The 25,125-nt window shown below is 32.7% G+C and overlaps 4 protein-coding genes and 1 long non-coding RNA gene across 11 annotated transcripts; 1 reads left to right on the forward strand and 4 right to left on the reverse strand.

Annotated features, from left to right (window-relative positions):
• Window positions 1-748: 748 nt before the first annotated feature.
• Window positions 749-3,783, reverse strand: LOC141046090 (uncharacterized; the record flags this gene model as incomplete). Its single annotated transcript, XM_073538150.2, has 2 exons — window positions 749-3,252; window positions 3,523-3,783. Coding segments are annotated over 2 exons (1,374 nt in total), but the record flags the coding sequence as incomplete, so codon positions are not given.
• Window positions 3,784-6,845: 3,062 nt separating this feature from the next.
• LOC112290238 (uncharacterized) lies at window positions 6,846-8,814 on the reverse strand. 2 transcript variants are annotated; one of them, XR_016506157.1, is made up of 3 exons: window positions 8,573-8,814; window positions 7,825-7,961; window positions 6,846-7,663 (listed from the first exon to the last, which is right to left on the reverse strand). XR_016506157.1 is itself a non-coding variant. In XM_090255468.1 (2 exons), exons 1-2 carry the CDS (start codon window positions 8,702-8,704, stop codon window positions 7,902-7,904), a joined length of 192 nt encoding a protein of 63 aa, XP_090111594.1. In that variant the 5' UTR covers window positions 8,705-8,814; the 3' UTR covers window positions 7,690-7,901. The 2 variants fall into 2 exon arrangements, 1 of the variants encoding a protein (XP_090111594.1); XM_090255468.1 differs by lacking the exon at window positions 6,846-7,663 and having other exon boundaries at window positions 7,690-7,961.
• A 1,076-nt stretch (window positions 8,815-9,890) lies between these two features.
• LOC149987981 (uncharacterized) lies at window positions 9,891-13,117 on the reverse strand. Of its 2 annotated transcripts, XR_016506159.1 has the most exons (3): window positions 11,898-13,117; window positions 11,398-11,509; window positions 9,891-10,863 (listed from the first exon to the last, which is right to left on the reverse strand). It is a non-coding gene; the product is annotated as an uncharacterized LOC149987981 (long non-coding RNA). The 2 variants fall into 2 exon arrangements; XR_016506158.1 differs by lacking the exon at window positions 9,891-10,863 and having other exon boundaries at window positions 10,900-11,509.
• A 310-nt stretch (window positions 13,118-13,427) lies between these two features.
• Window positions 13,428-18,383, reverse strand: LOC112290224 (uncharacterized). 5 transcript variants are annotated; one of them, XR_012218758.2, is made up of 5 exons: window positions 18,178-18,270; window positions 17,533-17,685; window positions 17,071-17,279; window positions 16,007-16,900; window positions 13,428-14,953 (listed from the first exon to the last, which is right to left on the reverse strand). XR_012218758.2 is itself a non-coding variant. In XM_024536304.3 (4 exons), the coding sequence occupies exons 2-4, from the start codon at window positions 17,626-17,628 to the stop codon at window positions 16,639-16,641; spliced, it is 567 nt and encodes a 188-aa protein (XP_024392072.1). In that variant the 5' UTR covers window positions 17,629-17,685; window positions 18,264-18,383; the 3' UTR covers window positions 16,414-16,638. The 5 variants fall into 5 exon arrangements, 4 of the variants coding, with proteins under 4 accessions (XP_024392072.1, XP_024392073.1, XP_024392074.1 ...); XM_024536304.3 differs by lacking the exon at window positions 13,428-14,953 and having other exon boundaries at window positions 16,414-16,900; window positions 18,264-18,383; XM_024536305.3 differs by lacking the exon at window positions 13,428-14,953 and having other exon boundaries at window positions 16,414-16,900; window positions 18,235-18,327.
• LOC141046071 (uncharacterized) lies at window positions 14,323-16,611 on the forward strand. Its single transcript, XM_073538008.1, has one exon. It carries the CDS (start codon window positions 14,323-14,325, stop codon window positions 14,944-14,946), a length of 624 nt encoding a protein of 207 aa, XP_073394109.1. The 3' UTR covers window positions 14,947-16,611.
• Window positions 18,384-25,125: the final 6,742 nt, after the last annotated feature.

Below are 25,125 nucleotides of genomic sequence, written 5' to 3' on the forward strand. Positions count from 1 at the left end.
AATTATTGTATTATTATTGAATAATCAAGATATAAGATAATAGTTTCTATTTTAAAAAATACATAAGTAATAGAAATATCATTTTTTTCTAACATATTAAAATTACATAGATTTAGTCATAATTTTGTATTTAGTTCTATATGACAACTTTTATTAAAATCAAATAAAACAACAATTGCAACCTAATATTATTAGATATTAATAGTTGATTGACTATAACTCTTAAATTTTAAAACCTAGTAATTCTTAAATTTTATGTAATGTGACTTTTATATGAAGATAATATTTTACCTAAAAATATGTTTAAATTTTAAAGAAACAAACATGTAATGAACAATAGTTTCAAATATTTAAATAAAATAAAATTTTATATTATTAATTTTTTTAAAAAAAGATTAAAAGTTTAGATTAGAAATTATATATTCAAGATTAGCTTAATATACACATGCATTGCATATTACTTTATTTAAATGTAACAAAATCTTAATAATATTAAAAATAATTTACTTATTTATTTTAAATAAAATAATAAAAAATATGTCTTATGTTGAATTATATTTATGTTTTAAATGTTAGAAAACAATCTCAAATATTTATTACATATAATTTATTAAGATTTAATTAAAGAAATTTCAATAAATTTCATAAATATATTAGAAAAAAACTAATCCAAATTAATTTTAATTAAAAAAATTGAAGTGTAGATTCTCTAAAATATTAGAAATTATATGTACAAGATTAGTTTTTGTAACTTATAATTTTATTACTTTAGATGGCCTTCTTTTACATACTATTGCAAAATTCAAAGAACATATAAATGATTTTATCTAAACCATTATGATTTAAAAGATTTAAGTACTATATTCTAAATTCTAAATTCTATTTCAAATATTGTTCTTTGTCATATCTTTAAAATACTATCTATTAATAAAAAAATCTATTTTAAAGGAAATCATTTTAAGAATGCATTCACCATTATTTTTGATAATGATATCAAGCTTGAACAATTCTTTAAATTTCAAGTAGTCAAAAATGTGAAGTTACCTAAATAATTTGGCAATGATGTCAAGCTTGAACACCACTGCATATTTAAGGTAGTCAAAAATGTGAGGTTGCTCAATTTCTTTGGCAATAATGTCAACCTTGAAAAATTCTTTATATAAATGGTAGTCAAAGATGTGAGGTTACCCAACTCATTAAGCAATAATGTCAAGCTTCCTTACCACCACGTATCAAAGATTGTCAAAGATGTGAGGTTGCTCAATTCATTTAGCAATGATATCAACCTAAAGCAACCCCCTATATGTAAGATAGTCAAAGATGTGAGGTTACCCAATTCATTGAGCAATAATGTCAAGCTTCCTTACCACCATGTATCAAAGATTGTCAAAGATGTGAGGTTGCTCAATTCATTTGGCAATGATGTCAAGCTAAAACACCCTCCTATATATAAGGTAGTCAAAGATGTGAGATTGCCGAATGCATTTGGCAATGACATCAAACTTGAGCACCCATGTATATCTAAGGTAATCAAAGATGTGAGGTTGCCTAATTCATTTGGCAATGATGTCAAGCTAGAGCACTTGTACAAAATAAAGGTAGTCAAAGATGTAAGGTTGCCTAAGTTATTTGGCAATGATGTCAAACTTGAGTACTCACTTATATTAAAGATAGTCAAAATGTGAGATTGCCTAATTTATTTGGCAATGATGTCAATCTAAAGCAACCCCTTATATATAAGATAGTCAAAGATGTGAGGTTGCCCAATTCATTTGGTAATGATGTCAAACTTGAGCACCCATGTATATCTAAGATAGTCAAAGATGTGAGGTTACCTAATTTATTTGACAAAGATGTCAAGTTTGAACACTCGCTTATATTTAAGGTAGTCAAAGATGTGAGATTGTCTAATTCATTTCGCAATGATGTCAACCTAAAGCACCCCCTTATATGTAAGATAGTCAAAGATGTGAGGTTGTCCAATTCATTTGGCAATGATGTTAAGCTTGAGCACCTTACTATTTCAAAGATGGTCAAAGATGTAAGGTTGCCCAATTCATTTGATAATGATGTCAATCTTGAGCACTTACGTATATTAAAGGTAGTCAAAGATGTGAGGTTGCCCAATTCATTTGGCAATTATGTCAAGCTTGAGCACCCCCACATTTCAAAGGTAGTCAAAGATATGAGGTTGCCCAATTCATTTGGTAATAATATCAACCTAGAGCACCCTCCCATATATAAGGTAGTCAAAGATGTGAGGTTGCCTAATTCATTTGGCAATAATGTCAAGTCATAGCACTTACGTATATTAAAGGTAGTCAAAGATGTGAGGTTGCCTAATTTATTTGGTAATGATGTTAAACTTGAGCACATCCCCAAAATTAAAGTAGTCAAAGATGTGAGGTTGCCCAATTCATTTGGCAATGTTGTCAAACTTGAGCACCTCCCTATAATTAAGGTAGTCAAAGATGTAAGATTGCCCAATTTATTTGGCAATAATATCAAGCTTGTGCATCCATGCATATCTAAGGTAATTAAAGATGTGAGGTTGCCCAATTCATATGGCAATGATATCAAGCTTGAGCACCTTCTCATAATTAAGGTAGTTAAAGATGTGAGATTGCCCAATTCATTTGGCAATAATGTCAACCTAAAGCACCCTCCTATATATAAGAAAGTCAAAGATGTGAGGTTGCCCAATTCATTTGGCAATGATATCAAGCTATTGCAATCCTCAATATTAAAGACTTTTAAAGCTAGAAGACTTCCTATTGATGTTGGTAATAATCTTAATCTACTACAATATTGTAAATTAAGTATCTTCAAAGAAGTCATATTTTTCAATTCATTTGGTAGCATGGTTAAGTTTGAGCAGCTTTCCAAGTCAAGTTTCAATAATGTAGTAATTTCAAAAAATGAGTTTGGGAATGTTTCTATAAAAGAACAATTTTTCAATTGTAAGATATTTAAACTCTCAAACTTTTTCCAAACATCTTTATCATGTAGCATTTGCAATGCTATGTCTCCTTCTTCATTTTTTAATTCATATTCCAATGACATATCTAGAAGAAAACATCTTAATCTAAGAAAATGCTTTATTAACACAAAAAATATTTTTAATATGCTTACTACAACTTTGGGAGCAAAAACTCCAATATTACAACTTAAAAATTGAAGTGATGAAAAAGAAGCACTTCTTACTTTAATAATACTTTTGTTGTTTATATTTTTATAAAATAATCCCTCCAACTATATTCCACCAAAATTCAATACACAAAAAGATTAGAAATTCTACATTAGTAGTACACATAATATATATATATATATATATATATATATATATAATTACAATAGAAGATTTATATTTTAACATAATAAATTTACATTAGTATATATCTAAGAAATACAATAAAAATTACTTAATGTAAAAACTAAAAATTCCAACTTTTAAAAAAATGATTCTTTCTTATTATTATTAATTCTTTAAATGCCATCTAGATAATAGTCTAGTAAAATTACCTTGTTTGATATTCCACAAAATGGATCTTCATTCAAGTTCCATATTCTTCTATATTTATATTTTATTTCTTTTTCAACAATGTTCCTACCCATGTCTTGTAGTTGATCATGCACTCTGATAATTCCATCTTTGTTTATTTTTATCAATGATTGGTAAATCAATGTATTTAATATACATTCCACATCATGTTCCAATATGTTTTTATGACTATTAGCCCATATTCGCAATGCTCTTTTTTTGACATGCCTTGTGGATAGACATCATTACAAAAAAAATAACATATATCTAAAAACATTTTCTTCTCATCATCTTTCAAATTGTCAAAGCTTACTCTTAATATCTTCCAAATCTTGTAGTTACTATTGTTTTCATCTCCATCTAATTCTCTTCCACTTTTCAACTTTTGTAAAGCTCGCTCCCAACATCTCAATCTCTTCTTCTCTCTTAAAAATGCTCCCATGACTTTTAGACTCGATGGTAGGCCATTACAAGCTCTTACAATTTTTTTGCCAACTTCAATAAGTTCATTAAGTAGACTTTCTTGGCTACATGAATGAGCAATAAACAACTTCATACTTGTTTCTTCATCAAGTTCTTCAATATTTATTTCACAAACTTCTTTATTACAATGCTTTATTGCTTTTAAATCTCGAGTTGTTGCAATTAATGTACTACTATTGCTAGCTAATATGTCATCCATAGGCACAACATCTTCAATTTGTCTTTGATCCTTTACATTGTCAAAGACCAAGATGGTTTTGTTTTCTAATAAGAATGCTTTTAGCATTTTATGAGCTTCTTTTACATCCATTGGTTTTTCTTTGACTTGAAATTGTTCTAAGATACTGCATGAAGTTGAAAAATAATCACCACCACTTTCAATGCACTCAATAAAGCATGAAGCATCATATGTGGCTTTTACATCATTCAATATAACCTTTGCAATTGTGGTCTTGCCTATTCCACCCATTCCAACAAGATATAAAACCTTCACTTTATTTGCACATAGTTTTCTTATTTGTAATAAATATTGTATTCTACCAAATATTTCTTCTTCAGGTAAATCAACCTATAAGTAGAAAATATAACCACAAATTAACAAAAAAATTAGAATGATGCATATACTACATTTCAACCTAGTCATACTAAGTTGAGCTCATACGAAGACATCTAAACATCATTAAATCATAGAAGAGTATCAAAGAAATTACCAATACAATCAATACATATAATTATATGTATATATATATATATATATATGGATACTTATTATAGTTTCTAGCACAAGTCTTACCAATGGCATTCTATTATGTATTTGCTGAAATCTTGGATTTTTATGACAATTCTTATTTGATTCCTCAAAATATGGTGCATTTGCTACTTCAATTCTAACTAAAAACTTTTTCTTTAGTAACTTTAATCTTTTACAAATATTTGCAAACTTTGGTCGATCCAAAGGATTCAACCTCCAACACTCTTGGATAAGCTCAATCAAAACTTCACAATTTGATGGTAAGTTTGGTCTTTCACCTTTTTCAATTCTTTCTAATATTTCTTTCATCCCACGAACACCATCAAATTGGATCTTTCTTTGTAAGAATCTTGGAGCATACTATTGCAAATGAATAAACATCAGCTTCAAAAGGGCATATAATTATTGTTTCAAATTTGGATTTTAAAACCTCAGGAGCCATGTATGCAATAGTACCATAAAGAAATTTATTCTTTGTGGTATTTGGATTGCTTCCAACTTCACTCTTAGATATTCCAAAATCTATCACTTTTACAATAGCATGTAAAACAATCTTATTCATAATTTTTGTCTTCATAACATTAACTAAAATATTTTGAGGTTTTAGATCATGATGTGCAATATGCATGTCATGTAAGTAACACATCCCTTTTGCAATTTGATATATAATATCAATAAGAAAAATGTAAGATAATTGTTCTTCTTTTTTCAATATGTCATTTAAATTTGTTTGCATCAATTCCATTCCTATATACAAATAGTCTTTTTCAACTTTTGTCTCAAAAGATTCACCACTTTCATTGGCATTACCTTTCATTGCAAAATAATATGTAATCAAATTAGGATGGCATAAATTGGCTAAAATAGTCACTTCTCTTTCAGAAAACTTATTAAGTGCAATATCCAAATATCTTTTTGATTGCACACAAAACTCCAAACCACTTTGATTTATAAACTACCCCATAATTTCCATTACTTATGCATTTTATGGTTTCAACACTCTTCATATTTGATGATAGTTTTGAATCATCCCATTCTTCATCTTCTATACAAAGTAGGTCTTCTAATAAATGCATTGCTAGACCACAATATTCAAAATCTTCTTCTTCACTTGCTTGGATCAACCTCTCATGTAGAAATTTAACATCACCTTTTATTTCATCACATGTTACAACATCAAATGTAGCAAATGTGATGTCTTCAAATTTATTGGGACAATAATTTAAAAACAAATCACTTGCTACATCACAACAACATTTTAAATCCAAAAGTAATTCCCTAAAAGTTTCTTTGTTATTCAATTGGAAGATGGCTTCTTCACACCAATTTGGTTTTCCACAACTTTCTACTAAAAAATAAGATTTATTTAAGATGAAAAATAACTCATTCAATAAAAGCCCAAACTCCATTGGTGCATTGGAGTAGGTGGTCAAAAATCTTTATAACATGTTCAATTTTCTTACACAAATGTGTACATTGGTTTCTATTCAACAATTTTTTTTTTTTTAAATAAAACTTTGAATGCTCTAATGTAGAATTCAGATCCTTTCCAAGTATCTCCAAAAATACCTTATATACTTGATATTTCTATGGTGCTTGAAGATCTTGATACGAAAGAACCACGTAAAAACCTCCAAACCATGATTATATAGTACTTGAATAATTTCAACAAATATTCCATGATGAATTAATATAAAAAAATTCAATTTCACCTTCTCGCCACTTGTAGAAAATTATATTATAGATTTGTTTGATATTTCAAGAATATTTACTAAACACTCTTTTAACCACATTACTCAAGTTATACAATTTTCTATCTTCCAAATTGAATCTATGATACTAAAGCTAAACAATCAATCTTAAGTAATCCTAATAGTTGATAAAAATATTGATATTAAATTCAACATTGATAAAAAACTTAGGCATAATTAAATTCATTATTAATTATTTGTTGAACAATCACATATAAAAATTTATGCTCACCTACTTAAGAGAATATATTTAAGACTAGTTGGTTCTTGTAAAGTAACACCACTAATCCTGCACAAAATAAAATCAAATAATACCATATTGTTTAAATACTCGTATTCTTAAAAATCAATAAAACGGCACACAAAGTATATTTTACTTCAAATTCAGCTCTAAAAAAATTGAACACCCTCACATACGCCGGCTACAACATCTCCTATTCCTCAAGTTCATTGAACAACAAAGGTATCAATCAATCGATTAGCTACAATGCATGAAAGGACAGCTATGTATTGTAACACGAACGCTCCTTTTTCTGGTGGTATTGTTTAGCGGAATGGTCATTCACACTAGCTAGAGAAGCGAAACAAGGAGATTTAACTATAATTTTAGCTCCATCCCGTCAACATGTTTTCGATTCCAGAAAAGCACATCAAAGGAATACTATCAAAGGAATACTATCACAGTGTAAAGGTGAAGCGGCATACAACACGTTCTGCTCAGGAAAAATATGTCCCGTGCATGTTCCACAGGGTTGCACAAATCGTACCATCAGAGCCATCCCTACCATCAAAAATTCAAAATCCCAACAGATATTTACTGCCAGAGGGTTGCAGGCCTAGAACATGCCGAATTGGTGTATGTAGATGCTCTGAAACGTCGGAGACCTGGAATAACATCGTCAAAAGTCTGTAGGTAGTTGCATTGGCCGAATCATGAGGCAATCGGAAAGCAGAAAAATAAAACGGAATGTAATCTCGTCAAAGTGGACGATTACTGAATAATACTCCTCTGAAGATGTTTGTATTTCAAGTTTCTGGCAACAGTGCCTTATGTCACTAAAGGCGGCTCACGAAAGAGTTGGCTCAAATAATTGATTATAGAAATACAAACCACTCTCAATCTGAACGCACAGAACTCTGCAGTACAAATAAACACAATGAGATAGCACCCACATGCCAATGGAAAAGAAATGTTTTGTACTTGAAGAACCAAATGCAAAATCTGAAACCACAAGCATTGCATAATCTGATGCGATAGCCACTGCTCCGAACTACATGAAGCCAACCATATTCCTCACCTTTTCAGTTTCAAAGAAGCCAACCAACGTTACTGTTAAGTTTAATTGACATGTACACTAGATTGAAGTTTGGATGACTACGTCGCCTTCAGCTGAAGAATCTCCAAGGCCGTCCTCCGAAAGTAATTCATACTGGACTGGGAACATGACATGAATGACCCGTCAGAATATTCTACTAATTGCTGGAAGAATAAGAATGATGTCGAAGCAGATATCCTACTGCAGGGATAACCTGAAATGATCTGTGACTGCTTTTAAGCTAGGTAGGTATGTAGTTGACAAACATACAGCTACCCACAGCAACGAAAGTGATACGGTACAGATCGATAGACCCTCGTTCCCAATAAAAAGTACACTCGTCAAAAATAAAACAAAATTGCATGCAGACCCTCCTAACTAGAAACGAAGTGCTGATGTCATAACATATCAGCCTACGGTAAGTTAAGTTTCAACTGGACCTAGGAATATGCATGTGCAAAGTTGGACCTAAGAATTGGGAACAATCAAAATTGAGAAGCATGCGGCACACCAACCCGGGGCTGCCAAGAGATCCCCAGAACGTCATGAAATCAGGCAAGTGGAGTGTGAAGGAGTTAACAGACGAGGAATATGAGGAGGAATGAGAGAGCAGGTTTCGAAGGGAATTGTGAGATCCGGTTCAGCGCACTGGAGGGAGGAGGGAGGACTGTGCAGAAACAAAGATCGAAAGAGCAAGAGAAGAGAAGGTGAGAAGAGCATACATACATACCTGGGAGGGGGGCAGGGAGAGAAACGGAAGGCGATGGAGGGAAGGGGGGCAGGTAGGTTCCAGTGCAAGTGACGTGGTAGTGGTGGTGGTGGAGATGGCAGTGATGCGTTCGTTAGATTGCAGGCATGGCATGAGGAAGGAAGGGAGGGCAAGGAGCGCAAGAGGACGAGGAGGAGGGCAGTGCAGAGCAGAGGAGAGCAGGGTTAGGGTTAGAGTGGGTTAGGGAGGGGGGTATTCTCGTAGAATTGTGTCGCAGAAACCTCTCTATGCAATCGACTGACTCCGCCATTGTGGGCCGTCGGATCGCAGATGCTGCTCAGATACAATCGCAACCGCTGATCGGATTTCTAGGAACGGAGGGAAGGAACGTAGGGGAACCAGGGGGCGGGCAGGTTTGGAATTCAGAAGCCATTTCTTATTGTGCCCCCGCACTGATCCACATTGACATACATGGTGTGCTGAATTTTGTTCAAGGGCTGCCTCTCAATCCCACTTTTTCAATCATCACTCATGCTTCAAACATTTTTTTTTTTTTTTTTTTTTTTTTTTTTGTTTCATACACAACACTCAATGTACATGATCCTTTTTTTTCTAAGAAGAAGTTTTACAACTAATAAAAAATTTAGGTAGTATTAGAATTTATATAAGAGTATATAAAAAAGGTATTTTAAAGCTAGATATACCATACACATAGTAAACTTTACTTCTAAGAATATATAGAATTATATAAAATTAAGATGACATGTTAGATAATTAGCCAGTTTACTAGTTGTTTAATCTTATTATAACTATTTTTGATTTTTTTAGAAGTAAAAGCTCTAATTAAAATAAGTTCTAATTAAAATATTATTACAAATAGTTGAAATAGCAGAGGTGCTGAAAAAATGTAAAATTAAATTTATATTAAACATTAGAAATTGGAAAAAGATCTAAGTTACAAACTTGTTTTGAAGCATTATAAGAATTTTACTCAACATTAAAACTAATAAAATTAAATAACGATATATATAAATTAAATAATCTCAAAAGAAGTAAATAAAATAATACAATTGAAGAAAAAATAAGATTTTTTGTTTGTATATACAAATAATATAAATTAAAGAAGTTTCTAAATTGCATTTAATGGAATTTTTTTCAAGGAATATATATATATATATAAGATGACAAGATGTATGTTTTTAATAATAGTAGTTTTTTATGCATTTTATATTCGAAATTAAATTAAAAAATAATATATATATATATATAGAAAAATTAGGTTAGATTTTTTCTTTTATATAAATACTATATTTAAATTAATATAATAAAATATATTTATAATAGTAAAATAGATAGAAAGCCTAATACAAAAAACATATTGAAACATCATTAGTTTAGTAATATATATTGATTAGAATAATATTATTAAAAAAACTATATTTTAGATAAATCAATAATTAAAATAATTAAGAGTAACATAAAAACCTTCATGGTATCTTTTATGTTATTATCTTTGTATCTTTTAAAAACATATGCAATTTCTTCCACACATATATAATTGTATTAGAAAAGATAATGTAATTGAAGTTGTGAGATATATTTAAGTTATTTTTTAGTTTTATTTTGATAATAATTTACAAAATTTATTTTATTGTAAATTTAAAATTTAAAATAATGTGAGCAAAAATTAACTTCCATTAGTTGGAAGTTTATTCTAATTCACAACAAGTGAATTATCTATGTGAATTTTAGAAATTATAGCTATTACTTAAATCCTAATTAAATCCCTCTTTACTCTTCTTAAATAATCCAAGCAATCAATCCAAAATTCTACCATTAACTCACATTCACGATAATAAATCACTCAAAAATTTAATGCCTATTTTTTTTCTTTTAGTTATTTTTTTTATATATTATTTTTATTTTATGTTATTATTATTATTAATTTTGTTTAATCTTATATGATAATTCATCCATGAATAACCTTTCATCCACCAAAATTTATCCAAAGATTGACTCATCCAAAATCCAAACCTAACTTTATCCGAGTTGACCTAATCCACCAAATGGATTTACTCCAATGTAATTTTATTCCTATTTTAACTCTTAACAAAATCACCTTGGTATGTTCGAGGGATGGCGAATCCTGCATACGGCTTCTGATTCCAGCCCACTCAAAGGCCAACTGTTGCTCCAGGCCGCTGATGAGCCGCAACCTGCTACGTCGTCATCCTGGACGTCCAACCGATTTCCACTAGACTATGAATTGGAGATTCTAGATCCAACTCCGCTGCTGATGAGAACTGCCACAGCTACTTGTTCGAATAGAACAGACCAACAACATTAGCTGGGTTCTTCTTACTTTTATTTTTTATTTTTTATTGTTAAAATAAAACACACCTTTTTACTAGCCCTCACCACTCTGCACACCAAATAATAATTCTCCCTTAAGTCTAACCACAACACCGTCTCTTCACGAGTCGATTCAAACTCTAGTAGGTACTGCATCTCTGTCCAGGGTGCACATCTCAACCTTAACCATGCGGCCCTACTACTTGCTAGCACAACAGAGTTCGAAAGGAAAACAAGTGTCTCGTACAGTCCAATCTCTATACAACTAATCTAACACAAAAGGCTGCCTCCTATCTAATGCTCACATGCCGTCAATCAACCACGCCTGCTAAGCACGTAGTTTCAATGTTTTCAGCACTTCGGCCACTTGATCGAAAGAGCTTCATTGCAGCAACGCTAGTCGATGATGGATGTGAACCGGAACTTCACATAGTAGCCTATGCTACTAATCTTAGCATTTTTGATCAATCAAAAGGAGGGTCTAGCCAAATCACCGGGTCATAGTAGACAGATGCTCCACGGACTCATATAGCATCCATTCTGAACTTTCAGCCGCGACGTCGCACACCTGTTGCGTGCATATCTGAGCTAATACCAAGTCCAAGACTGCAAACACCAACCGCTGCGCTTCAGAATTTAAGTACTCTTCTTTTCTATCACCACAATAACACAAAGTTGGCACGGAGAACCCAACAAGGTGAGTAATTAAGTTCGCACTCAAGCACGCAAGTGCATCATTTCCAGACTGAGCCTCCGCCGCCGGTCAAAATTCTGGACAGAATGGCACTACCGCCGAAATTCTACAAGAGACCCATTCTTGCAACTAACATTCTATTAGATGCTATTTATATCACAATTCCTACATTAACTCCCTAAACTAGTGTTTTAAAGCACCACATGTATACTTTTTGTATTAATACACACCAGTGAGTTAATCAACTAATTTACATTACTAAATGGGGGCCTAATAAGGAATGGCTTTTGAGTTCCCAACCTCCCTGCCTTCCAACTTGCCTGCCCGTCCCCTAGTTCCTCTACATTCCCTCCCTCCGTTCCCAGAAATCTGATCAGCGATTGTGATTGCATTTGAGCGGCATCTATGATCGGATAGCCCATAATGGCAGAGTGGATTGAATAGAGAGGTTTTTGCAACACGTAGTGGTGAGGGGGGGTTACCAAGGTAGGTGAGAAGAAGGAGAGGGAGAGAGGAGGAGGGTGAGGCACCTTGAATGGAAGTTGTCAGTGCCACATGACAAATAGACTTAGGTGGGGAGGTGCAGCAAGACTGATGTTTCCACCCTCATTTATACACACCTGTGAGTAAGTGAGTGAGTGATGTGATCATCATCATGTGATATTGATTCCATTGTTGTTATGTTAGCACTGCCAAGTCTCTCTTGGATCTTGATATTTATATTTGCCCCTTCACTCATTTATTGCAAACATCTGTTAAACTGCATAGCATTTCAACCCATCATGTATGTTTCCATATTTCCTTCTTTACAACCAATAAGAAGGTTTCTTTGTCCCATTGTCTTATACCCGAGCTGTTTAATTATATAGGTAGGTCATAATACAACTTTATTATAATAATTCAATAAAGTTCTTTATTATTATTATTCTTATCTATATACTATTTTAATTAAATAAAATATATATTATAAAAAAAATTAAAAATTTGTGCATTGTTTTATTACAAAATTTATTTTAAAAAACTATAATAGTACTTGTCAAAAGCTTTCTACTATGCTCTAAATTTTTATGGTGTTCTTTTTTTAAAAAAATTGAATTTTGTGATTTTAAAATGTATTGAAAGCTGTAATCATTTTTTTAATAAAATGAACTTTATTGTAAATTTATTACAAATTTTTCAGAACTCAAGATTTAAAATTTTGGATAATTTAAAATTATAATTAACTAAAAGATTATACATAATATAACTAAGAGTCTTTGTAACTTGTTATCAAGTTGTAACAAATAAAGAAATTTTAAAAAAATCTTTATTTGCAATATACAAGTCTTATTTTTTTGATCTTGAATTCTTTAAACCAAGATTTTTAAAGTCTTTATTGTTGTTGCACTTTTAAGTTGTTCTTAATTTAGTTTTTTATAAAGACTTTAAATACTGTTATACATATGACAAGATATGGTAAGAAGCTATTATATCATTCTTTCATCCAAGCACATTTTGCCAAAGGTGAAATTCTGTATCATACATGAGCAAGTTTTATACAAATTCATGGACAAACATACACAAAATAAACAAATTCTATTCGATTACATGAATTCTATTAACCTTTTAACACACTCTTTGTTTTCCTACATAATCTTATGTTTTACCTCAGCAACTTCAATACTTCATGAGTTGAGACAAAAATTCCATATTATATATGTTGAACATTACAAAAAAAACAAGTGAATTGAATTTTCAACCTAAAAAGACATAACATACAATATAATATGATAAGCATGAATATAATGACATGTACATCCGAAGGAAAAGAAAACTCAAATGCAAGTAGGGTGCGATGTGAGAGGCTCAAATCCTGTTCCACAAATCTGAAGGGTTCGTATCAATGTTGTACTCAAGAGACGCATGATGCAGATTCCACCACAGACACATGCTTCCTCACGCAGGGAGTCACGGTCGACTTGCCCCAAACATGTTACTGCACCACTTGGTCCTATCACAGCAAAGTTGTTGAGTGTGTGTGTGTACAACAACGAGTCGGATGCAGGGCATGTCTGAGCAGGTTTCCGAAGCTGGAAGGACCATTTTCCTCAACAGAAACCAAAAATAAATAAATCAGCACGGCTGTAACGATGGCCACTCGCGCTGGTGTTAGGCAGGGAGCGAGACGCATGCCACAGACATGCTGAATCGGAGAATTGCCGTCATGCTTTGATTCAGCCCTAAGGTCTTTCCACGGATTGTGCAAAGTCCCGTCTAATGTAGAGCCGCTGGCAGGAAATTATAAAAGAGGGCTTTACTTCGTGAGATGCACAGAACAATTGTTCAAAGTTTAGTCTTTTTGCCTTTCCGGTCTCCCGTTTAGGTTGAATTCCTTGTTTCGATATAGATGATGTCTCGTGAGTATGCTCAAATAAATTCACTGTGCTGGATGAATATTTCCCTGTGATGCGTCTCCAACCTCAAGCAGCACGTTCAATCGCGGCATCAGTAAACTAGAAGGAGAGGAAGATAAAGCCCGGGTCAAGAAGATTACCCACTTGAGCGATGGAGGACGAACCAGCTTCGGGATAAGATGCTTCATTGTGGATCCTAAGAACGTCGTTCACCACTTTGAATTATTTCTTATGCGCGATGTGCAGGAATTCCACGCCGACAAGCCCTTCAACTCCGAGAGGAAGTAGGAGTGAATGTGGATCACTGTGGAGGGACATTATCAGAAGCTATAATGAGGCCCGAATACTCTTGCAATTCTTCTGATGGTAGCAACTTCTCGGAGGAAATATCTGACCATTCCAGTGCTGCTGCGGGATCTGAAGATTTTGTTACCCAGGACGAAAATACTGCAGCCACTCTTTCAGCTGACATGCAGGACAACGAACGCATATTGCGCTGCTTCTACAATGCCCTTGCCAGCGGAAATACAGTCCTAGTGAATTCTCTGCTGGCCAAAGACCTGGATCTCTGGTTCCGCGGGCCACCCTTCCACCAACACATGAGCAAGCTGCTGACAGGAATTTTCTCATTTCGATCTGTTACCCTGATTCCGTCGAGCATTCTTGCTACTCGCAATATTGTGATTGTTGGGGGCGAAAGTGTTTGCCAAGAGGTTGCGTGGGTGCACATATGGACAGTCAAGGAAGGCAAACTGGTTCAGCTCCAGGAATACTGGAACACAGCTGTCTCAATCAACTCCAGCGCTTGCTTAACTTCGGACTCGTGTTGTTCGAAGCGGCAATTGCCTTTGCAGTCCACATCTCCAATTGTTTGGCAGAGCAAACTCTGGTGTTACAAAGGAGTGGGTCACATCTCGCAACTATTCGTTCATCTCTACTTCCAGCCATTTTCTTGAACCATGCCTGCATCACGAGAAGAAAAAAATTGCTCTGCATCAAAATCTGTCTCGAGAAACGCTGTGATTCCTTCTCCACTGGCTGCACTGCATTCCGTCCTCATTGCCTGCTGAAGAAAACAAGCAATTCCTAGCGGCGCCTAATGAACAGCCCCCTTCTCCATGTTAAGAGCCTGCATGCAACTACGTAACTTCTGGCACAGTCAACAAGTTAACCAGCCCATGCGAATCCTAAATAAGCAAGGGGAATTTGAGGCAGCATCAACAATGGAGCAGGTGTAGGAAAAAATTATAGAAGACACATCGATTCTCTTATCCGCCAGCTCCATTTAGCTGCCTCCGTGCACAGCATTCTAAGATCTCTGAGCGTAATTCCTAAAACCTGACTTGGTACTGGCTCCCACGTACAAGTCCTCCTGGACAGGCTCCCACGCTCGTTTCACTTTCCTGCACACCTCGTGTGGATCGGAAAACATCTCATCCTTCTTCGAGAGAATCTCGCACTCCTCCCGGATTAATTTCGTCAACATCTTCTCGTCCGCGGGGTCCCATTTCTTCCCACTCAGTCTAGAGATGAACTTAAAGCCTAGCACGAAGCGGTACACCCAGCGGTCTAAGAGTGTTGGATAGTCATTGCCATGCTCCCCTTTGCCATGCGCACTGAGCGTCGCTTGAGCCTGACAGTACGCCCTTTCTATAAAAACATCAAATGGTTCGTCCCTGTTTCTAACGCAGACGTCTTGAAGAATCTGTTGGATTCGGCGATTCCGGTAGTCTCGGCGATCGTGGTCTCTGATCCACTGCGGATTATTCGCAAAAGTTTCGGTATCATCCGGTTGCGGCCTATCGCACTTTGACCAATCAATTGCGACCTCGGAGTCGTAGAAATCGGCCGTCCTGGGCTTTGACGGGTCTTTGTACACTGGATCCCTAGAATTGAACAGCTTTTCCGACAAAGGGTGGAGCTCATCCTCGCGTTGCGACATCCTCACAGGATAGGGTGAAGGATTGAGATCAGGGTCAAGAGCTTACCAGAAAGAGATTGCTTGAGAAGGAATACCTGTAATTCGATCGCAGCGATACAATCTAGAAAATTTCACCGTTGGATACGAGCGTAGTGGATAATTCGTCCAGCACCTACACTCCAAGCTCCAGACCAGTTGATCCTTCGCGAGGCCAAACTGCACACTGGTGCGAGCACTCCCGCACTGTGCGAGTCACAACAGGCTAGGGCAGGAATTCAGAAATATACAACGATTACAACCAAACGACACACGCCTTCTATGCGATGCCCGAGCTACTTCAACGGACGCATCGTTTGGGTCTTAAAGAGCTGGATCATGCAATTCTCTTCAGTTGACAGGTGCACCGTGGACCAGTATAATTTGTGAGACGACCCGAATCCAATCAGGGTGCAAGTCCAATGCGAGGATGCACAAAACTCAAGCGACAGGGACAGCAGCAGTCTAGCCTTGAAATAGAAAAGTGTTTAGATTGAAATTCAGTTGCTTCATGAATGCATGAGGTACACTTTCATTTACTGCAGCGCTGGAAACGAGCTAGGGTACTTCCGTTTGTCCACAGTTCAACTACAAATTCTTGCTTCTCTAGAAGCTATTGAAATGGAGGAAAAATAATAAATTTTCTAAAGGATCCGCGGCCTAATTATTGTGGAGCTCTACAAGAAAAATTTCATGTGTACGCAGACATGCCTACCGATGGGCCATACGACTGCCAGGCTACGTCTTGCTCTCGAGCTCTTGAGATGAGGATATAGTAAATCTCTGTCATTAACATTGTGATGAAAGTGAAAGCAGCTGCCGCTGCAAATAAACTCCTTCGCACTTCCTTGCAGGACACGTTTCTATCGCTTCGATACAGCAATCCTTTGGTTCGGATCTTGTTCTGGCCTGCACCTACAAACAGAGCTGCTGACGCAATTATGAAACAGATCCTGCGCAAAGAGCAAAGGTTCACGTCAATCAAGGAACTGGTTGATTCTTCCATTCTCCACTTTCGACACTACCTGTTTTAGCAAACAATGAACTCAATGCTTCATCATGTATCATTTAAAGCGAGATAATTGAACAAATCGAGCTGGGAGAGGTTGTAGTAATAGTTCACCATGATAAGAGTAGCACTATGATACCCACAGTGCGGGCGCCACCAGGCTTGTAGCCACCCCCGCAGCACAGGCACCGTGTGTCAATCATGATCAACGTCTGGCCGAGCACAAGAAAAGAAAAAGCGGTAGCAGCGAGTCTAGTTGAAATGTCTGTGGTGTACTGGCACCGCAAGGTTCCCGAATCCTCATCTACTACTACGAGATCTCCCTGCGAGCAGATCAACCCGCAATCAAGGATAGTTTCAGGTAACGGAAATCGAAGCACTGACAACCTAAGACATCGGTGAAAAAGGGAAAGACGATTGCAGGAAATTTTAGACTCAAGCAGTAGTGCTCGGAGTGATAAGTTGCAGGAACTAACACGAGACATTGAATCCCTTAGGGCGATTGTGTTAAATGCAGGACAGTGTTGAGATTTGTTAGATGTGGAGAAAGCCGTCTAAGGGGGAAGAGGTACCAACCCGGCTCCGTCTTGTCATTGCTCCAAGAGCGTGACCAAAAGCAATGAGATAGGACACAACGCTGATACCGATCACAATTTTTTTGGGGGAACCCATCTTGATCAGTGTATGGATAAAGCGTAGGTCTTGCTGGTTCGGGATTCTTCAATCACACTGCATCAGCAAACGCACACAACTTATCCCAGGAAAGAGACTTAGCCAGCTGAGGTCTTGATGCCAGGACCGAAGCAAAACCAAACGAGTGTGTCAAGATGATCAATCCATGGAAGTGGAAGAATTTAGAATCGATCTATGCAATTTTGTACCCTAACACCCAACTCCAGCTTCCACCTTACTCAAGAGCATAGACACAACCCAGTCCTCAAATCATCTCAACGCAGGCTATAAATCACCTCAACCTCGGACCCACTTGAACATCATCACTCGTCATCACAGTACTACCGGCAGCTAGCTGTACGAAAACTATAGCATTCACGTTGCACCACTTCAGGCATGTAGAAATTTCAACGGCGACAGGCTAATTCCATGAAATGTTAGTTGATGTTGCAAAGCTGCAAAAACGAGGCAAACCCTAAAGAACTCTCCATGTAATGGCAGATTTGCGGAGACAGTGTTATGCTGATTGAGCGGCGTGGGATTTGCAACCTGTGACACTCGCCAGTAGACCGGCACAGAAACAAGGAAAGAGCACATGCAGCAAACCTGATTAAGAAACTGTGTGGAAAACATACCATCAGCAGGATCTGAATGCAACAACAATGCAAAGGAGGAACAGTGCAGCCAATGCATTGAATGAGGGCTTCATGGCATGATTGGAGGCATCTTAGTGGGCATTCATGCTGAAGCTTTTTCATGTGAATCAGTGTGAAAAGCAACTCCCCCAATCAGTTCCCTTTCGGGTTACATGCCACATGGCTGAAGTGGATGAACATTATTGATTTTTTTATAATTTTTTATGTAAAACTATTGGAGATGTTTGATGGAGAAGGAGAAAATTGATCAAAAATCTAGGTGATGTATTAAACAAGAAGTTCAAATGTGAAATTTTAAAGTATATAAGAATGAAGGTGCTAGCAACAAAGGTTTTCATATTTTGTAGTATGTTTTTACTTTTCTAATGGTGTCATTATTTAGTTTGGTGAATAAATTGCTTCTTTATTGTCTTGTAGGTTGTATCTTCTATTGATATTTTATATGTAAATCTTTCATTCAATTACATTTTTTTTTAAATATTATATCTTCTAGTATTTTTTTATTTTATTTTTATTTCTTTTTTGTGATGCTTTTAGCTATAGATTATAATTAATTCTATTTTAAAACTTATTGAATGCCACAGCAAGGTGCTAAAATACCTAGGAATGATATAGTGTTCTTTCCATTTATGATCTATGAACAAAACTCTATAATTGGAAAAAAGAGTTCTTTTCCCTTCTTCATCAATTTTCTTTTTCATTTTGTAGTTCCTTTAAACATACATCCATGGACAATCTAGCATTAAGAAATTGTCCTTTGGGTTATTACTCCTTTCTAATTCTATCTCATAAGCATTTCATCCAATGTCCAAAATCTTCATTATTTGTTGATCCAAACACAAATAATCAAACATTTGATGAATTAATTAATTAATTTTTGAAGGACTAAACTCAAAAAATTCTAATCCACCTTATATTGGCCTTCAGTTGTAGTGGCAAACAATCTACTTTCCAAACCTTATTTCTTTTTGTGTCTCATAATCTTTTCTTATTTTGAATTTTTTTTTTTTTTGGATTCTATAATAAAATAGAAAAAATTCCAAATTGCCTTCACAACTTTGGAGGAAGAGAGATATTCTAACTCCATTCTATACTAACAAGTTGAATAAAGCATTTGGATCTAGTCTTGGTACTACAACAATAATAGTATTCTAATTGATAATTTTTGAAGTTTAATTGAGATAAGTATGAGATATAAATCTAAGATATTTTTATATCTAATAATAGCCTTTCAAAAGTTGTGGCATTTGGATTGATTAAAGAGACCAAATAATAATTTTTTCTATTCTAAAAGACTTAAATAGTGTTACTTTTCTTGCTAATAGTCCTTCAAAAATAAAGATGGTATTATGGCATTTTGTCTAATCCTACCAACTCTTCTTACTCTATCTAAAATAGTTTCAAGATACTCTTATTAAATTTCAAACAACCCAAATCTTACAAATGGTACTCCTAGCTTCACTTTATAATATTTTGCTTGTCAAATACCAAACATTGCCATCTAATCAAATGATTATTAATACAAGTTAAGTTTCAAGCTTCTTCTTGGTTTTGTGCAATTTAGACTAAATAATTGTTCTACTTCAAGAACTCTATCCAATTGCAAGATGTTAAATTTAGTTAGCTTTAAAAGTACTCTACATTGTCAAGACTACCAAGAATTCTATCTTCACCTTATATACGGTTATATCTATGCTAGTATCTTGCTTAATAATACTCACAAAATAGTTTTATCATGCTAAGCAATTTGATAGAGTGGACATAAGTTCTATCTCTTAAGCATATACAAGGTATTACTTTAATGACATCAAAAGTTAATAAAGAAGTCCAAATATAATTTTGATTTGACAGAATGTAAAATATAGTATTATATCTCTTTTTAAAAGATTATTCTTTCATATTTAACTTAAAGTGATTCTATCTTAAGAAGTATTTCTTGGCCTCTTTTTCTAATATCTATAGTCTTATCTAAGTTATGCCAATTAGATTATTAAGGATGAAAGTTCTTAATTTTGATCAACACTAATTTTAACCTAATCCAGCAATAGAGTGTTAGGCCATTTGGCTCTTTTATTTACTCTTATGCTAAATCTTTATTGCTCAAATGACTTGTCTTTTTCTTCTATATGTACTTTCTCAACAAGTTCTTCATCAATGGATTTGGTAACTCCATGACCTTTCAAATCAATAGTAGTAGGTTTTATGGTGATAAGATCTTGTATTTTTGATATGCAATGTAGTCAGTTATTAGAAATTGATACAATTTCAAAAAAAAAGATATTTTCATTATTGTATGGGATAGAAATTATTGCCTTGGTTTTATTTTTGGTCCCTAATTTATTATTTGTACTTACTTCTATATTAAAATAATTATTTTTTAATAAAATAATAATAACTTTTGAATACTTTTAAATAAAGTCTTTTGGATCTTTTTAGTCTTGTATTATTGTTGTTTCTAAGCCATGCAACTAGCTTGTACTACTCTTTTAGCCAATTCTATGCATGATCTTTTGTATTTTGACCACCTTAATATAAAATTGGTTGTTGTCTTAATCATTTAATCATTTAATTTGATTTCTATTTTTTAATTATTTTATTCTAATATTAGACTGTAGCCATTGACTTCAGATCTATTAATCAAAATTCTCTTAATTCCTTGATTTAAGATGTCTTTATAATGAATTATAGATTGGCCAATTATGCTTCTTTTCTAAATTGTAATAATTTCTCTTTGAGCTCCTTCACTTGTTCTATTAATGCCATCACTTGCTTAAAGACCTCCAATGCTTTTAATACTATAACAATGAAAAAAATACAATCTTTTGAAATGATGATCTTATCATTTTAAAATCCCACTATCTTCTTTATTTACTTCAAATATGTCATCTTTTTCTTTTGATAGCTCTATTTTTTAGAATTGCCACATTATCTTCTATCAAATTCATTCATCCTATCTTTTTAGAAAATAAATAATCATTTAACTTGATATAAATGATATTAAAAAAATAAAAATAAAAATAAAAATGACAACAAAAAAATCTATTTATTACATGTTTTAATTGTAGATAATGCATGACATTTTAAAATAATTTAGCCTAGTTTGAGGTACAAAATCCAATAATTAACTTAGCTAATATGATTGTTAATGTCTGATTGATCTTCTTAGAATAATTGGAGTTAAAGATCACTAAAAAGAATTTAAATGTTTTTTTTGTATCTTACGAGTCATACACCATTGAATTGATATATCTTTTTAGTATCATATAAATTGGATGCATGTATGGCTATTATCTTTAAGATTATCATATTTCATTAAAAGAGCTAGTTGTTCCTTTCATTCTTTAAGTAGTAGGTTTTCATAATAAATCAAAAATCTCACTCATTTAGATTCTCTGAAATTGTATTGTCAATGCCAACTACAACTACTAGTTCCCATGCTATTACTTCATCTTTGAACCACCACATCAAATTGTATAAGTATCTATGCTAGAGTGCAATTAAATCTTTTTGCAACTCCATCTTTTCAACATTGTCTTATTGGTTGAGATGATTGATCTTTTTCAACTTCATTTGTGCCAATTGTCTCTTTATACTTTAGACTTTGGTTGCTTTGAATATTTTTTTCAACTATCTTTTAACTTCTCTTTTACTACTCTACCTTATTTATCAAACTTTTAATTTATAATCCTTTAAATGTTGATTGTTCTTAAATTTTGGAACATTCTATTATTAAATACTTTAAGACTCTTTAGATCTAATGGAAATTGTAGTTGGATCTCATTATTTTTTTTTATCTCCAACTTAATCAATAGTATTTTTTTCATCCATCTAATTTAAACTTGATATGGATATTAATAAAAAATATTTTAAAAAGAATGGATCATACGTGAGTTATACTTCATATAACCAACCTTGTTATCTATCACATAACAATGCCTTAATTCCATCTAAATACTTCTTATTTTATTCCACCTTTGTCAATATATATTTTTAATGTTGTAGAAATATATTTTCATAGATATTATTGGAAGTAAGTATATAATCAATCTTCTTTATTATTGAATGGTGCTTAATACATGAGTTGATCCAATACCATATTTAACTTCTTTTAGACTCTTATAAGTCATATTTTCTTGTCAATTAGTATTTTTTAGATTTGTAGAAGGTTGTTTTTCTCCAAATTAAAGCAATTGATCTTATGATTATAATTCTTTAAGACTTTTAATTTTTTAATAGAACTATCTTAAGTTAATCTCTATAATAGACATTTATATGTTCAAAATCTTAGCAAACAAGTTTACAACTATAGTATAGTAAGTTTACATACCAAATATGATCTTAGCAAGGTTCTTAAGTTAAACTTGTCCATATTAAGTTACTTCTTAGTAGATTACAAGAAAGTAGGTTGAATAGCATAATTTTCTTTTCATGAATTTGCCAAAAATCAAGAAAATATTGAAAAAGCGGCATTATGACATCCTTCAAAGATAATACATTATATGCATATTTACAAAGTATCTCAATTATATAAAAATATACAATAGTTGCATGAAATATTGTAGTCTAATAAATAATAGTTCACTTGTTGGATCTTCATATAATAAGAGTAATATTAGAATACATATCTTTGATTATCATGAATAAACTATTATTGAAGCCATATCTATTACAAACTTGTTTATATGTATTCATAGCTTAATTGAATTTGTTCGTGCATTTTTTTAAAGCCATACAATATAAGTTGTAATATTACCTCATTTTTAAGAAAAAAAATGTATTTGTAGACTCACATTGAAGTACTCTTGCTACATTTGATGCTAGATCTCTTTCCAACTACAAGACTCTAAGGCTTCTTTGAACTTAGTAACAAACTAGGTAAATATTGTGCTTGTATCTAAAATTTTGTTAAAGAAGTTATAGATATTTTTTAAGCATTGAGTACTTCTCAAATCTACAAAAAATATATTTCTTAAATACACACAATAATAGAAGGCCTTGAAAGTAAAGAAATTAATAATCCTTTGATTAGTCTCTATATCAAATTAAGATACAATAATATTTTAAGTATCTTTAAATAAAAATGGATTTTTTTTTGTACACAATGATGTCGAATTGTATAAGAAATTCATTAATGTTGGAACCAATGGTAGAACTAAATCAGAATGAAATTTTTTGAATAATTTATCACATCAAAATCTGAGCTTAGTATTAAAATATGCCACTTATATATCATCTTCCATCTATTGGTCTTAATTTGTGAGCATATCCATTGATACAAGTGTTTTGGCTTTAAAGAAGCATTAAAAAACCAAAATAAATGTCTTGCACTTACCATTGTAGACAAAAAAGCTAACAACTAGGATATTTTTTCCTATGGTTGTTGATGCCAAGAAAGATGTTGTATAGCATTTTATACTAGTTGATTTAGTTATAATTATGCGCATTCTTTTATCATTGCTATACAATTGTAATATTTGAAAATTATGTTGGATGCATTGTTAATGGTGCAATGTAAGTATAATAAGAATAAATGAGGAGAGTTGATTGCTTATGTTTATATCTATTTTCAACTTATGGAATACATCAAAATATTTGTCCTTGCTACAAAATCCATCTACAAATCATATTCCTCAAGGTCCATAGTTTTGTTTATCAAACAATTTTAATACCAAAATTCTACGTTATCTAGCTAACATAATTAGATCATGTGGGTTGCAAATAGAAAATTAAAGAATTTAATGCAAAAATACACTAGTCAAATAAATAATACAAAGGAGGTGCAAGTAAACTTAGAATTAGGTCAAAAGCAATCAAAGCACAATTGTAATAGAATCCTTTCTTATACGATTTTTTTTTTGTAGATCTTACTTAATTAATATTAATGCCATTGATTGCACCTCTGGCTCTAATACCATGCATCAATGTTTTATAAAGTTCTAGAAGCACAAACAATGAGGTACTTTGAGCTCATTTTTTTCATAGGTATTTTTAAATTTTTGATTGAGCTATAAGATTCCTTTATTTAATATTGTATTGGTATTTTTATATCATTATATTATTAAAGACTATAATATTAAAAAAATACATTAATAAAACAGAGGTTGACATTTATTTTACTCCTAGATATACTAATTAATAAAAAGACCACGTGAAAGCTTCTTGAATACAAAAAGTTTTGAAGAATAAATGTCAAAGTTATGGAATGATTCAAGAGTAACTTTAAAGACTTTAATAAAAAAAATCAAAAAACATTGTATTGATATAAGATATATAGAAAGACCCTTGTATATCTAAATTGAATCCAAAGAATCTTCCACAATATTTCATATAGAATATGTAATCAATCAAATTTATTTTACTTTAGTTCCATTTATATGCAAAACATAAAAGTCTATAATATTTATAGAATGTTGTTTGAATCAACTTAGAGATTATAAAATGATATTCAAAGACATATTATATATCTTTAAGAATTAATATAGAAAATCAAATATAAATCAAATTTTGTTGTATAATATTGTCTTTACTAATTGAAAGATTTTGAAGTGATGTGATGAATCAAAGAATTTAATTGTAATACACGTAAACTTTTGTATAATCTAAGACATATATAAAGTATATTTCTTTTGTTTTGAATAATCTAAACTATTCTTACTATTAATATTTTTTAAAAAATAAAATAGTTATAATCAACTTTTAAAATATCTTAGCATATATTTATTTTTTAGTAATATTTTTTAGATTTTAAAATACCAAAGAGAGATATATAAGTTTTATTTTCTTTTAAATCAATGTATACAAAGTATAAATATCTTAGATTTTCTTGGATCAATTTTTTTAT

The sequence above is a fragment of the Physcomitrium patens genome, chromosome 13 (genome assembly GCF_059467195.1).
Source record: "Physcomitrium patens ecotype Gransden chromosome 13, ASM5946719v1, whole genome shotgun sequence".
NCBI classification, from domain to species: Eukaryota; Viridiplantae; Streptophyta; class Bryopsida; order Funariales; family Funariaceae; genus Physcomitrium; species Physcomitrium patens.

Coding starts and splice junctions, on each gene's coding strand:
- LOC112290238 (XM_090255468.1), bottom strand. CDS start 8,704: ATGCCATGCCTGCAATCTAACGAACGCATCACTGCCATCTCCACCACC. Junction 7,962..8,572: donor TCTCCCTGCCCCCCTCCCAG/GTATGTATGTAT, acceptor TCATGTTCCCAG/TCCAGTATGAATTACTTTCG.
- LOC141046071 (XM_073538008.1), top strand. CDS start 14,323: ATGAGGCCCGAATACTCTTGCAATTCTTCTGATGGTAGCAACTTCTCG.
- LOC112290224 (XM_024536304.3), bottom strand. CDS start 17,628: ATGGGTTCCCCCAAAAAAATTGTGATCGGTATCAGCGTTGTGTCCTAT. Junction 17,280..17,532: donor CAATGACAAGACGGAGCCGG/GTTGGTACCTCT, acceptor ATCTGCTCGCAG/GGAGATCTCGTAGTAGTAGA. Junction 16,901..17,070: donor ATAGTGCTACTCTTATCATG/GTGAACTATTAC, acceptor CTCTTTGCGCAG/GATCTGTTTCATAATTGCGT.